The sequence below is a fragment of the Eupeodes corollae genome, chromosome 3 (genome assembly GCF_945859685.1).
Source record: "Eupeodes corollae chromosome 3, idEupCoro1.1, whole genome shotgun sequence".
Lineage (NCBI taxonomy): Eukaryota > Metazoa > Arthropoda > Insecta > Diptera > Syrphidae > Eupeodes > Eupeodes corollae.
In genome coordinates, this window is record NC_079149.1 from 123,634,250 (window position 1) to 123,648,998 (window position 14,749).

Consider the following 14,749-nt stretch of genomic DNA (forward strand, 5'->3'; position numbering starts at 1 on the left):
GACATTGACAAACGTCTACTGTCGGGTACTTGAATTTACGTTCATATTATTACAATTTACAATATTAGTTTCAAATCAAAATTTGGTGATAATCTTAAGAATTTTTGTACTGGTTATATTCTCACTAGTTCATTTCGGTATGTTAAGGCTTCATTGATAAAATTCGCAAGTCCTTTAAAACTGGTGCTGTTTTCTCCATTGAGCCACCTGGATTATTTCCGCTTCTGTTAACTAAACATTCCCAATGACGGCCACCCTTAATTACGTTAAAACCGGACATCTGCCCAAGAAGTGCTGGATGTTTCTTTTTTCCTTACTTAGCACACAGTACATAATGATGATTCGTTCTGGCCAAACCCATTTCCATTAAGCTGGATTAAATCACATCTTGCCTTAAAAATCCAGGTGATCTTGTTCAGTTCGAAACCATCGTTACTGTAAATCTGTCCTCCAGATGTTTGTAGATGCGTGTACTGCTCTCAGATGCAGTTCGTAGGTTTTCTTGTTGACCCTCTGATTTTAATAGCCGCAATAGATCATTGCCTTTTTTGATCCAATCAATTTGAGAATAGATCTCTCATCCCAACGCAGTCCAAAACAATATCCAATATTGTGTAATTCCTTTACCCAGCACAATTTTTCCTTCAAAAGCATTTTTGTTAGCTGACGCGGTAGATTTGTTGCACTGTATTCGAATATTGTTTTTGATATACATATGTATATGTTAGGTGAAGATCAAGGGTATAATAATGTCCACCCTCCGCCCCCGTTTCCATTGCCAAAGAGTAGTTTGGAGTAAATGTAGGCAATTTTAAAATTCGTTTTAAAAAATAGCGTTGAAGTTTATCCACTTCTTCAAACATTCCAAAGTCGCAGGTCTTAGCACCGTAGGTTTGAATAGCTCTACAAGCCGCCTGAAATAGTTTCCATTTGGTTTTTAAGTTGATATTTCTTTTTGCTAGAAAACATTGCCACGTCGAGTTTATGCTGTTCTTGACTGCAGTGTTTCTCTTTTCTACGTGCTTTGAAAACGACATCTTTGGTGAAAGTAAAACTCCTAAGTAAGTATAGTTGGAGACAATTTGAATTCTTTTTCCATTTAATGTCCAATTTTCTTGAGTAGGTAACCTTACACCATTTCTGAACACCATTATCTCGAATCTAGATAGATTTACTTCGAGGCTCCATTTAATGCAGTAACATTCCAGTTGCATTACCATCTGCTACAAGACCGTGACATCATCCGCCAATATGACCATATCGTCTGCATAAAGCAGTAACCTTATGTTGAACAAGTCAATAAAGAGTCCTCCTCCTAAAGATTCATGCAAATCGTTTATACACAGTGCGAAAAGCAACGGTGATAGCAAGCATCCCTGTTTGACTCCAAAAAGTGTCTCAAAATATTTGAAGAGCTCTTCTCCCGTCCAAACAGCTGATTGTGTGTTGGACTATATGGCTTCTATCAAGTTTAAACATTTTGTCGAAACTCCTATTGTGTGTAGTTTGTAGATAGCATTTTTCTTGAGATTTTATCAAATGCAGCTTTCAGATCGACAAAAAATGCATACACCTTCTTTTTTATACCAACTTCAGATAAACGATTTATGCCAGATTTTCAATGTTGTCTACCGTCGAATATTTTTTTCTAAATTCCGCCTGAAATTTTGTTAGTATATCATTTGCCTCCACCCATGAGTACAGCCTCTCGTTGAGAATTCCCATCATAATCTTGGCCACACAATTCATAAAGGAGATTTCCCTTTAATTACTCGGCTGATTTGTATCCCCTTTTTTAAATATAGGAAAGATAATTGTTTTCACAAAGGCTTCTTCTACTTTGCATTCTTTCAACATCCTATTAAATCCTGCTGCCAGTTGCTCCAAGAAGTCATCTGTTGCATGTATAAAGAGTTTATTGGTAATTCTGTCCTCTCCTGGTGATTTGTTAAGTTTAACTTTTTTTCAATATTTATAATTTCGTCTACAGTTCTCGTCTACAGATCACGATCTTGAATTAAGTTAGGTGCATAAAAATCTGGTTTGCTGTTTGATTTGGGTTAAGAAGTGAACTACAACTGTAGAGAATTCGAAAAAGTGTATCCCCGCTTCGGTCCTTCCGTCTATTTGTCTGTGTGACCATTGGATCAATTGACATCAAATTAGGAAATTAATAAGGTTTTTAGATATTTCACGTTGAGCGTTTTTTTAAGTCTTTAAATACAAATTAATGTTTTGGTCAAAAATATAAAATTCAAATTTTCTCAAAAACGAATTGATAAATTTGTATTTAATTTTATCTAAATTGTTTTCTTAACTTGACTTCTTTCATTGAAAAAAAATATTTTTTATTCCTCCAAAAGTGTACTTTTTTATATTCGATATTTCGGAAATGGTTCATCTCTCTAACGATTTTCAAAAAAAAAATGATTGTTCCTCCAACATAGCCTTGCGATCTTCTTGCAATTCTTCACTCCTAAGAAAATTTTATTTAGATTTTTTTGTGCAATTACTTCAAATGCTACACTAGAATTCGAGAGAATGTAGTCTTCCAAAAGGAATTCTTCAATAATTGTTAACTTTGGTTTAGAAAAACACATTTATATTTGTCCATGTTGCTAGAAGACACGTTGCCGTCCAACCCCAACTCTTGGACGCATTGATAAACACATGTATTTAACTCCAAAATTCGTATTATAGTTTCCTCTGTATCATTTAAATGATGGGGTTTGCTGGGCCCTCCTGCAGTTGCTGAACTTTGAATAATGTTTTTTTCTTTTTGGTCTTTCATTTGAGAAAAATCCAAACCGTGAAGCTGGGTTTTCAAAGCTCTAAAATGACGACATTCACCTTGAAATCGATTCTGGAACGAGATTTGCCGCACTTTTCTGAATTATTTGATATACAACGATCGACTTTGCAAGAAGATAATGCACCAATACATGCCGCACGGACAACAAAAGCCAAGATTAAGGGGCAGACTGTGAAACTATCACCATGGCTCACATATTTTCTTGACTTGAACATAATGAAAAAAGTCATCGAAGGGGGACGACTATAACAAAAAACCGAAGAGATTATTGAAGCCATAAAACGGTCCTGGGCCTAAATTTCGCTGAATTGTCTGACAGCACTCTATAAATCTATACACCATATGTCATTTTAAGTAATTCCTGAATTAGGAGGCAGCACACATTACTAAAAACTATTTAAGTCCATTTTAATTCAAAATTTATACAATTACAATAAGGGTGATAGTAAAAATAGTCGCTTTGAACAGAACGTATACTTAACTCCTTGACAACATTTTAAGAGAAAAAATAATCCAGATAGAGGACATATTTCAACACCTAAAAAAAACACAAAATAACCTGCTACAAAATCATTTAGAGATTTAAACCATTACAAGTGATTTTTTGGTAGAAAATTAGAAAATTCTTTTAAAATCAATTTCTATTGGGAAATGTAGCGTAAAAGCTCTCACTGAATTTTTCTATACGAACTGAGCCTTTACCGAAATAAAATAAAAAGAAAAACAAAATTTCATAATTCGCATGTCAATCTAACCAAGGATAGCGTGTGATGTGTGTAGGGTTGTGCTGTGATGTTTCCATGCCCTTCAAACATAATATCAATTCCACATATGATTTTGCTTAAGGATGAAGAAAATATCGTGATCACTTCAAATTTCCTTTCGATTTTTATATAAATAATACCTTGGTAGGTCTATGAGTCGTTGTCGGGTTATAATATTTATTTCTTTTATATTCATGGTTAACATTCTTCCAAAAAACAAAACAAAAATATCTTTTATCACATATGCGATGTAGGTTTATTGATTTTATATTATTTTGGTTGGGAAAATTTAGTATATTTGTTTGTATTTGGCTAAATCAGTTGCCACCATCAGCATGACAATAGAATATTGTCAAATGCAGACATTTTTTATTTTTAAAGCAGTTTTTTTATACATTCCTTTGAAGACCGTTGATAGAAACCGGTGTGGATAGTCTTATTTTGGTTTTGATTAAAGATAGTTTTGAATAGCAAAAAATAGTGGTGTTTATTTTTGATTTTTCAGTCTAATTCTGTTTTAAATTAATTTTTTTGCAGCTTTAATTTACCAAGGATCTCGGCTAAATTGGAAAGATTGATGGGAACAAATGTCGTACGACTAACAGATCGAAAGTATATGAGGGAGCTGAGGCAGAGGATAGATGAGGATTATCGAATGCAGTTATCCAATAGGATAAAGAACAGAGAGGTAATTGATTGTTTAGAAAAGTTTTAATTGTTACGATACACTTTGATGTAGAAGAATAATGCTTTTTATATTTCTTACCAACTATGATAAAAAATTTAATATTTTTAACTTTAAAATGTGTTTTGGATATTTTTATATCGTGTGTTTGAAAAAACTCAATATTATGTAATTTTAGTGATATTGTTCATAAAATGTCTCAAAATTGAAAAAAAGCAGAAATTGATCATTTATTTAAAGTTTAAAGTTTTTAATTCAAAAGTCTTTCACTCAATAAAAAAATTTGTATATAAAACGAATAATTCACTAATAAGTAAATACATGTTAACTAAGAAAAGCGTATTAGAGTAATGGATGAGTGTTTAGAAAAAATATTTTTGCCCCCATTAGTGTATTTTTTAATCATTTTTCTCTTAAAGTGCCTTACGTCCGTTTGGTTTTAGTTTGTTACTCACACGATTTTGATTTGGAAAAAAATCAATTTTTGTAAATGAATTTTAAAAATCTAAAAATTTAACATTTTTACTAAATTAATTTTTTTTAATACGAGCTAAAGAATAAAAAAACAACTAGGCACAATCATATTTTACCATCAACAATTGTTTAATCATTTTTACAGAAATTTGATAATAAAGTCATAAATGCAAAATTTTGATATAAATAAAATATAAAATTCACAGAGTTTAAGAATTCAGGGACTCGGATAACAGAATCATAGAATCCAACTTTAGGGATTAAAGGAATAACTAATTTTTGAACACAAAATCGCTTGATGAGTTTTCTTTTAATCGTTAGTTCTTTTATAGTGTCGCCATTGAAAATTGACGGTAATAAATGCAACTTATAGCCTTAAGAAGCTTAACATGTTAAATGAATAACGATTATTATTTTTAGTTCAGCGAAATAAGTTTTCCTTATTTCAAGTGACTTTTGATACGCAAAAATTTTCAAAAATATTATTTGACTAAAAAAAAACATAGTTAGCATTTTAATTAAAATAGTAAGAGAGGGCAAAAGCTTCAATTAGGTCAAAAATAACCACTTTGACATTAATGTTACTAAAAACTTTAAGATCTTTGTTATTTTGAATATATTCGATGCAGCTAAAGCTATCCTATTGAACTTAAATTGTCTAATTACCATTTATATAATAATTATTGAGTAGTGGTTTCGTTGAAACTAATAGAAATGGTTGTTTTTGAAAACATTTTTTGTTTTTACCAAATTACATCGTATACCAAAATGAAAAAATATAATTTTTTAACACCTTGACAAAGTTATAAATTTAAATTAAAACCTGATCTAATAACTCTTGTCTTATCTTTAAGAATTGTTTTTACAATTATTCAATACTCGAGCCTTTCTTCAATTTCTATAGCTCAAAATTATATTATGGTATTTTAAGAACTTAGAGTTCGGTTCAATGAAAGAAAGTCCTGTTGAATAATTTACTACTTTTATAGCACCCGTTAGGATTTTGGACATTTTTAACATTAAATACAAAAATAACTGGCCAGTTAATATGTCTCAGGTTTCTGAGAATTTTCTCAGATGGATTGAATGGATATTAGAAATAGAATCATATAAATTCTGCTCTCAGAGTTCTGACAAACAAAAGTGAACGATTCTGTCTATATCTGAAAATTCGGGATCATCTTTGATCTTAGAAATATAAACTGGCCAAATATTGAATATTTGTAAGTTTTGAGGAGGCAATATTTTGTCAATTTATTCAGTTTATTACATAAATTGTCTACTTAAATAATGTTTAACTTATCATAGGAAGTTATTGTAATGGGCCCGATTTGTCGAATTGAAAATGTTGGCATTTCTTGACGTTTCAAGGTTCCTAGAGTCAAAATAAAAAATAGAAAAATGTCTGTACGTCCGAACGTTCGCGAAGTTTTTTCTTCGTCGATAGCTAAAGAACCAGAAGAGATATCGACTTCAAATAAATTTTGTTATATAGACAATAATGCAAAAAGGAAAATTTCGTATGTGGTTATTTTACCAAAGCACTTTAAAAAAAAAGTTAAAATTTTGGTTAACCCTAAATATCTCACTAACCAATGACGTTAGAAACTTGATTTAAATTTCTTATCATATATATTAACGTGATACCAAACCGATATATTTTTGGAAAAAAACAAACTGTTTTTTTATTAATCAAAAAAACTGAGAACAAAAATTTTACCAATAAAAAATGATTCCACCTCCAAAACAATTTTGTGTAACGCAAAATAAAGTTTTAACATCTTGTAAAATTTAAAAAAAAAAATTGACATTTTTTTATAAAAAAAATTAAAAACCAAAACAAAAACATCACTCAAAGTTGGTAAAAATTAAATTTCGACTCAAATATCTTTTGAAAACTTTGAGACCTTGGCTTTAAACTACTTTTATCTTTTAAAAAATATTGTTGTCAACATTCATTAAAATTTTGAGAAAAATCGAATTCACAGTTTTCTTACAAAAAATGAAAATCGAAAAAGGAAACAATACTAAGACTTGGTAAAAATTTACTTTGGACTCAAATAGCTTTTTAAAAATTAAAAACATTTTCTACAAATTTTTTGTATTCCTCAGAAAATATTGGTGTCGATATTCAGTAGCTTTTTTTTTATAAAAATCCATTAGTCCGTTTTTTCATAAAAAAAATAAAATCTACAAAAAATAGTAAGCAAATATGGTAAAAATTGATGTTCGGTTCTTGATACCTCCCAAATTAATTTCATTCGTCCAATTTGTAAAAAAATTGAAATGCTATTAAAATTGGTAAAAAATTGTTTTCGACTAAAAATCTATTTAACAAAACTAGATTTTCAAACTACACTATTTCTTTGTATTAAAAATATCTATTGTAAATTTAAAATTTTTAAGGATAATTGAACTGACAAATTTTGTAAGTAACACGAAAACCTACAAACTTTTAAGCAAGACAAATCGACAGACGGAATGGAAAGTTATCAGTGTGGGTCGCATCCCAGCCTCGTTTTTCTGTGAACAAATGTCAATTCAACATTTATTATTTGTATTTCAATATTGTTTGTTCTTAAACAATATGGAGCCTGGTTTGAAAGTCAGTAAATCGAGTTTTCGAGACTGAAACTTTGTCAAGAATAATTAAATCACGAAAAATTCAAGTATTAAACAACGTTCTTCTACAGAAATTTGTGTTTCCTTAGAAGTTTCATTTAACTGAATTTTGGTTTAAATTAATTAAACTTGAAAAACAAATGAAAAAATTGCCAGTGTTGTAAAACAAATTTATCTTAAATTGATATAAGTTCTTCATTTCTTATTCCTCTTATAAATTCTTGCCAGCATTACATTAAACCATATTTTGGAAAATATTTTACTTTTCTTTGCTTTATATGTTTTTAATTTATTTTAGCAGAAATCGTTTTCAAAAAACTTCAATTATTAAGAGATATTTAAGAATACATATTAAAATTTTAATCACATTCGATAAAATATTTTTTATTTCAATAATTTATTTCAATTTGAGTTTTTATATCATATATAAGAGGAATCAATTTAGAATAATTGCTCACAGCTATTTCTGATATCTGCATGAAAAACAGCTCAAACTACAATACAAAACCTTTATATAAAAGTTACCACCCCATTCTACAACCAATCGATTCCAAACTTTCGAAAAACAATTTCAATTACATAATTTTTCGCATGTTTCGTGTGAAAAACTGTTATTTAAAAGTGTTCAAAAAGTTTGTTTTACAGTGCCAAAAGCGCTGCTGTTATATATTGAACGAGCTGCAATTGTGAATCCCACTTCAAATGCTTAACAATTGATTCTTGATGCTCTTCGAACACGAACCCTTACAGTACAGTTGTCTTTTACAATATATAAAAAAAATACTACGATGATGAAGTTGCATTTAAAGTGTTTTTTTTTTTATATATGCACAAGGACTAAGGTTGGGTAGAGCCAAGGAGAGTTGGTTGGTATTGGCTTTAGGATTAGATGAGGTGGCAGGCACTTGCCACTTGGCACATAAAACTTCCAGAATTTAAATGCAAAATCATTGTCGCGCTAGCAGCTTTTAAGTATACAATTAAATATAGTGACGATGAAGGGCTTTATTGTTTGTCCTTAATTCACTATATACGTCCTTCGGGATCTGTTTGTGTAATTTTTTTTTTGTTTTGTTCTGTAATTTTACATTATAATCACGTTTCGGTTAATATATTTTTCTTTAATTAAAGTTAAAGCATCGCATAAAATCTTTATGAAATATTACCCAATATACTGCCAGATGGAAATATTAAATCGTTTACATTTTGTACTTTAAAAAAAAATGTCCTTTAATAGAAAAGAATGAAGAGAAACAAATGAAATATTTTTAAAACATCTAGAAAATTTTAAATAATTGGTATGTCCCTTTATTCTTTCTCCGAATGAACAGCTTCTAGACTTCAGACCTTCATATATTAATCTTCCTCGTGGACTACATAACTAAAATGTACAAAATATTATGTTTATTTGTATTCATTTTAAGTCCTCCATTTTTTTTTCTTTGTGTCACGAACCATTTACTTCCTACAACCTTCTCACTGTCGTAGATTGTTTTAAATTCCAGAAGACTTTAATAGAAAAAGAAGGAGTCTATATTACCAAGGTTTTTTTTTTTATTTTACAATAAGAATATAATCTGTGATGCAGTAAAATTCTAAACTGTTTACGTAATTTTGTTTTTATCCTTTTTTATCTAATATTTCTATATATACTTTTCTATCGTATCGTCCTTCCTACATCATAACCTTCAGATCAAAGAGTTGGAACGTGAACGTAATCTTATTCTTGATGGCAAGACTGATGCCATACCTGAAGAATTGTCAGCTGATCCAATATTTGTTGTCAACAAAAGAGCAAACATTGAAATTGTCAAGCGTCGTGCTAAGGTTTGTACCTACCTAGATATACCTTTTATCTTACCCAGGACATTATATATACACACAGTTGTCTTATAAGGACTTTGTCTCGTATACCTTTAAACACCTACAAAACTTTCTTGAAAAAAAAAACATTCTCGTAAATAAACACAGGAAACAAGATTCGTTTAAATAAACATCACACTTTTTTCCTTTATCCTTTTCTTAAGAAAAAAGCACAAATATCCTTAACACAATCGAGACCCCCTTCCTTAAAGTTATGTCTTAGCTCTAAGAGAACTTTTATTGTTTAACTTTTTTCTTTTTTTATTTTGTTGCTGTTGGTTCTTTCTGCAGCTCAAAACCAACCGTGAGAAAAATGCAGAACGCCTGTTGCGCCAGGGATTGAAATGGGAGCGTGAAAGATTACGGCACGAGGAACAGCAAAGACAAAAGCAAATGAAAATGGAGAGGATAAAGAAAGAACAGAAAGAACTCGAAAAGCGATACCAAGCAGAAGATGCACAACGTGGTTTGGATTTGTTGAGGTACGTTACGTATGCGACTGTTGGTATTTTCAAAACGCGCCAAATCTCATTACATAACATTACAAATGTAAATGCTCCACCGCAACAATATTTAAACTGCAAACTTGAATAAGTTTAAAGGTCACTACACCAAAAACGCCAACGCAGAATTCAAAACAAAGTCAGTCTAAAGTGCAAAAAGTTCCCAGTTTATCTTGTGTAATCATCTGTCTTTCCATTTTACATCCCAAAACCCCCTTTGCAACAATACGTCTGACATTGAGTCAAACCGGAAATAGGATATATCTACTTTAGCAGATCCCCAAACAGACCGTCTGTCTATCCCATAAATGGTTTTTTGTGGTTTGGAAGGATTAAAAAAAAAATATGGTCAATGACCAAAGTCTATTGTGACGCATTTACATCAAATTGAACGTAGGACGGATTGACAGTAAATGATAAAAACTGACGTCACTACAATCGTTTTGTCATTTTGTTTTATAGTGGCGATATATAATACGGCTTTTCAGTTAGTGAATGATAATCACATTAGTTATAGTCTGACTCTTTAGTGACTTTCAATCAACTTTTCGGCTTTGTTACATAAGGTGATTCATTTCGATTTAATTCAGTTGTACAATTTCAAATGAGAACTGTCGAAATAATGTGACATTTAGAAGTGACCAAATTCTAATAATCAAATTTACCCCTTTGTAAAATGTTAGTACTTTTATAATTTCTTTTGAAAAGCAGTGTAAAAATATCAGGTATGTAATTATAATGTTTTTGTGATGCTTATTGTGAGTTTGCTGCACACTCTCCTTTCAGTTTATCTTGTGTAATGTCACATATTGCAGTGATTCTGGCTATATCATGCCTGGGTTTGCAAAGAAGTTCGAAAGAATGGCTTTTGTTGTAATTTGGCTTTAACTTCCTGGATATGGCACAATTAGTTAGACTATTTAACGTGCGGTTGGATTCAGTCAGAAAAAATAAAATGTTTTCTTTCAAAGCTCCAAGAGAAATATTCGCCCTCTCCGCAAGTGAAAAATGGAGGACTGATATTTGCCGGGCTAACTTATAAGCCCGTTCATTTCCATGAACGCCACTATGACATTGCATCCAAATAAAAGTGACAATGAGGTTGATATTGAGACTGGATTGTTCATTCCGACATTGTTGGACCAGTATAAAGGATGTTGTGAACAAATTGATAGTCATAATAGCCGCCTGGTAGTAGTACCCGTAGCGTGATGGTTAGTGCGTTGGACAGTCATGCAAAGGGTCTTTGGTTCAATCTCTGCCTGTGCCACCTAACTTTTTCACGGGTACTGCCTCTTGCGAGGAATTAAGAGTAATTCTTGTCATGAAAAAGTGCTTTCTCAAACTAGCCATTTGAATTCGGCATATAAACTGAAGGTCCCTTCCATCTCTGACAACATTACTCGCACTGAGAAATGGTTGAGAGTTGTAAGTCACTAAGTCCTGGTTTTTCAAGGACTGTTGCACCATCTTATTTATTTATTTTAATAGCTGCCGGGCTGTCAGTTCAGATTGCGGTATTTCAATCTTGTTTTAAGTTTGATTTGAGTATTTTCCCAATCCTTTCTGATTATAAAGATGACTTTAAAATCTTTACCGAGTACTGGCAGGAATGCAGTAGTCGTTGTATGTCGCAAAAAGATAAATTTGTTAGTGTTGCCATGCTCATAGGGTCTAGAAAACCAATTCTTTAAGCCTTAGCTCGCTGCACGATACTAAAAGTTGAATGTGTAGTTCTACTCTTAGGAGGTACAGAATAAGATTTTAGACATCTCTTTGGAAGGAACGAAGGGTCCCTGTAAAGTCGGAACTAGCTATTGAACCTTCCTTTGTTTCACGATATTGTAGTTTTTGTTCAGCACGGACCACCGCACAATTGATCAATATGACAAAATAGGACTTACAACGGCTGTGTACATCCACAAAAACATCTTGGGTTTAACGACTTTCTTAACCCGTTCTTCAAACTTTCCAGTCTAGTTTGGGATCTAGAATGACTCCTTTATATTTTACCCTGGAGGATAAAGAAAGAATTTGAACGCAAGTATTCATCAATCAATTCAGTTTTACACTAATTAACACCTTGTCCACTTTTATCAAATTAGCGTCTGTTACATAATTCTAACAACGGTTAGAGCGTGAGCTAAGACTAAAACCCACTTAAGTACATAATACTTTGTACAAATCAATTCAAGTCAATTTTGGTCGGTGTGCATGGTGCATTCCCAAAAAATGTATATGAGTTTAGAAAAACATCTCAATTTCATTTAAGAAAAAACGGATTATTAACTTCAAAAACATATAAAAATGTTAACTCAAAGAAATAATAAAAAATACAAAAATTGTAGAAAATACATATATGGCATATTTACTAGTATCATCACAGTTTTCGGTATTATTTATTTTTCATTATTTTCAAATTTAAGATTTCTTAATGTTAAACGAAATCAAATTCTTCAATTTTTATCTCTATTAAATTTACAGAATAAATGATACCGAATGGCAAGAATGTGAACAAAATCTGCGTGAATTCCTCGAAAACGAACGAAGTAAAATGAAAGAAAGGTCACTTCGAATATCGAAACAATTTACTACTGATCCGCTGGATATCCAGAATATTGTTCGGGCTAGGTAAGTAACAATAACTGATAAATTTTTGTCTCTGTTTATAATTTAAGAATCTTTTAAAAATCCCTTAAAATTTCAGAAGGAAATTCCGTGAAACAGAAAAGAGAATTCGTCTTCAGTTGGAACGATCACAAAGTGATAAATCTCAGCATTCTGTACGAAACGTAAAATTTATATTTTTCGCCTTATTTTTTAAAACGTCAATTTGACTGTCAAATAATCTTCGTTTTTTGACATAAACATTGATTTGCTAGCATTAAGTTTTCATGGTTCCAAAAGTTCTGTCAGTAAATTTTTTTTAGCAAACTCTTTTGACTGTCAACCTTACACATTTAGTGTCAGTTCGACTTAATTTTTTTAATTTCGAGTTTTCAAACTTTGACTATTGCAGAAAGCGTTTAATAACTTGAGACAGTGTTTACATTAGTAAGGCGACTTATTTTGATGTTTTATTATTTTATGTCATTCATATTTGGTACTTAGAAAGAGATTAGAAAACTAAGCAATAATATTTTAATGAATAAGGTCCAGCAAGATAAAACGATAAATTTTCAAAATAAGTCACCTCTAGAGTTTAATGTGAATACTGTCATAATATATTTTTAACAAAATGACGTTTTTTAAAAGAGTAAAATTCACAAGCCTTCTGAGCATTAATATGTTTTTTCTTTAGCTTGGTAGTAACGCAGCCATGTTGGTGTCAGCTGTGGATACATTGGTATCTTCTCTCCAAAAACTATCTCCCGAAGAAGAAGAATCTCATGTGTCCGTCTATTTGGGTGATGATGACGCATCAGAAATACCAAGCAGTACTGAAGCCAGCTTGCAAACTCTGACTTCAACTCCAAATATAAAAGAAGAAAAACAACAAGAAATGGAATCACAAATGGATTCCGATGTTAAGAAAGGACACTTAGTCACAAGTTCACAGTATGCTAATCTTCGATACGATGATTTACAAATTGCTAAACTTCGTGAAGCAACTGTAAGTTATATAAAATACATATTTTTGATAAATTTAATAATGATATCCAATATTTTCCAATGCTTACAGAATATTCGAGAACTCTATAAAATAGCTGAAAAGATAATTATTGGTGAAGTTGAGGAATTGATGGGAACCGAAGAAGTTGAAATTGAAGAGGAGGACAATGACGATTAGTGATGATTATGATAATAAGCTCGTCGTTAAAATCCACTCGAACGGGTGGTGTTCTGATAAATATGATATTTTGCACATTGCTAAAATAAATTTAATTATTTTTGCAATAAAAATTTTATCATATTATAATCGCAATGGTTTATCGATATTTTGTGTTGAGCTAACACTTTAACGGAGATATAATAATATAACTAATACTCGTACCAACTTCTAATAAACCACTCGTCGAAAGGATTATTTGGTTTTGATTGCAATTTAATATGATTTTAAAGATAAGAACGTGCTTTTAGTGTTGATTTTTGTATGATAACAGAAAATAATTTTGAATAAGTACGCAAACGAAATTTTGTGTTCTTTTTTTAACAAAAATAAACATTTACCTATGACGGTGACGGTGACGGTAACGTCATAATGACAAACAGTGTTTAATAAGGTATAACATGTAATGTTAGATTTTATTTCATCACATTTTTATCCATTCACATCTCAGAAAAGTGCATACATTTTATGTTTAAAAATTACTAAAATAAAATAAATAAATTAGGTCAACAGTCCATGAAGAACGAGGGCCTATAGTAACTTACAACTCTCAACAATTCCTGCGTGCGAGTAATGTTGTCAGATATGGAAGGGACCTATAGTTTATATGCCGAATCCGAACGGCTAATTTGAGCAAGCACCTCTTCACGACAAGAATTACTCTTGGAGGATTTGTCAATTCCTCGCCGCGAAAAAAGTTAGGTTGCACAGGCAGGGATTGAACCCAGGGCACAAAAAAAAGAGGCTAGGATGCGACCCACACTGATAACTTCAGATCCCGTCTGTCGATTTGTCTTGCTTAAAAGATTGTCTCTATGTACTCGTATTAATTTTTACCAAATTTTCGTACTATTTTTTGTAGATTTTATTTTTTATGAAAAAACGGACTGTTGGATTTTTATATAAAAATTACTGAATATCGAAAACAATGTTTTCTGTAAAATAAAATTAGTTTGAAACCAATGTTTTTAATTTTTGAAAAGATATTTGAGTCGAAAATCAATTTTTACCAACTTTTGTTAAATTTTATTTAGGTATTTAATTTTTTGTACAAAAACTGTTGATTCGTTTTTTTTTTCAAAATTTTACTGAATGTTAAAAACAATACTTTTTGAAAGATAAAAGTATTTTAAAGAGAATATCTCAAAGTTTTAAAAAGATAATTGAGTCAAAAATGAATTTTTACCAACTTTTATA

At 31.0% G+C, this 14,749-nt stretch overlaps 1 protein-coding gene across 3 annotated transcripts in view; it reads left to right on the plus strand.

Annotated features, from left to right (window-relative positions):
• Nucleotides 1–13,747, plus strand: part of LOC129948847 (trichohyalin) — a 37,977-nt gene extending 24,230 nt beyond the window's left edge. For 2 of the 3 annotated variants that reach the window (XM_056059954.1, XM_056059952.1), the window contains 7 exons: nucleotides 4,114–4,264; nucleotides 9,050–9,184; nucleotides 9,512–9,702; nucleotides 12,208–12,354; nucleotides 12,431–12,515; nucleotides 13,025–13,336; nucleotides 13,406–13,747. In XM_056059954.1, the coding sequence (XP_055915929.1) occupies nucleotides 4,114–4,264; nucleotides 9,050–9,184; nucleotides 9,512–9,702; nucleotides 12,208–12,354; nucleotides 12,431–12,515; nucleotides 13,025–13,336; nucleotides 13,406–13,513 (1,129 nt within the window). In that variant the 3' untranslated portion in view covers nucleotides 13,514–13,747. The remainder of the gene's footprint in view (nucleotides 1–4,113; nucleotides 4,265–9,049; nucleotides 9,185–9,511; nucleotides 9,703–12,207; nucleotides 12,355–12,430; nucleotides 12,516–13,024; nucleotides 13,337–13,405) is intronic. The other variant, XM_056059953.1, reaches the window with a different exon arrangement.
• The last annotated feature ends 1,002 nt before the right edge of the window (nucleotides 13,748–14,749 follow it).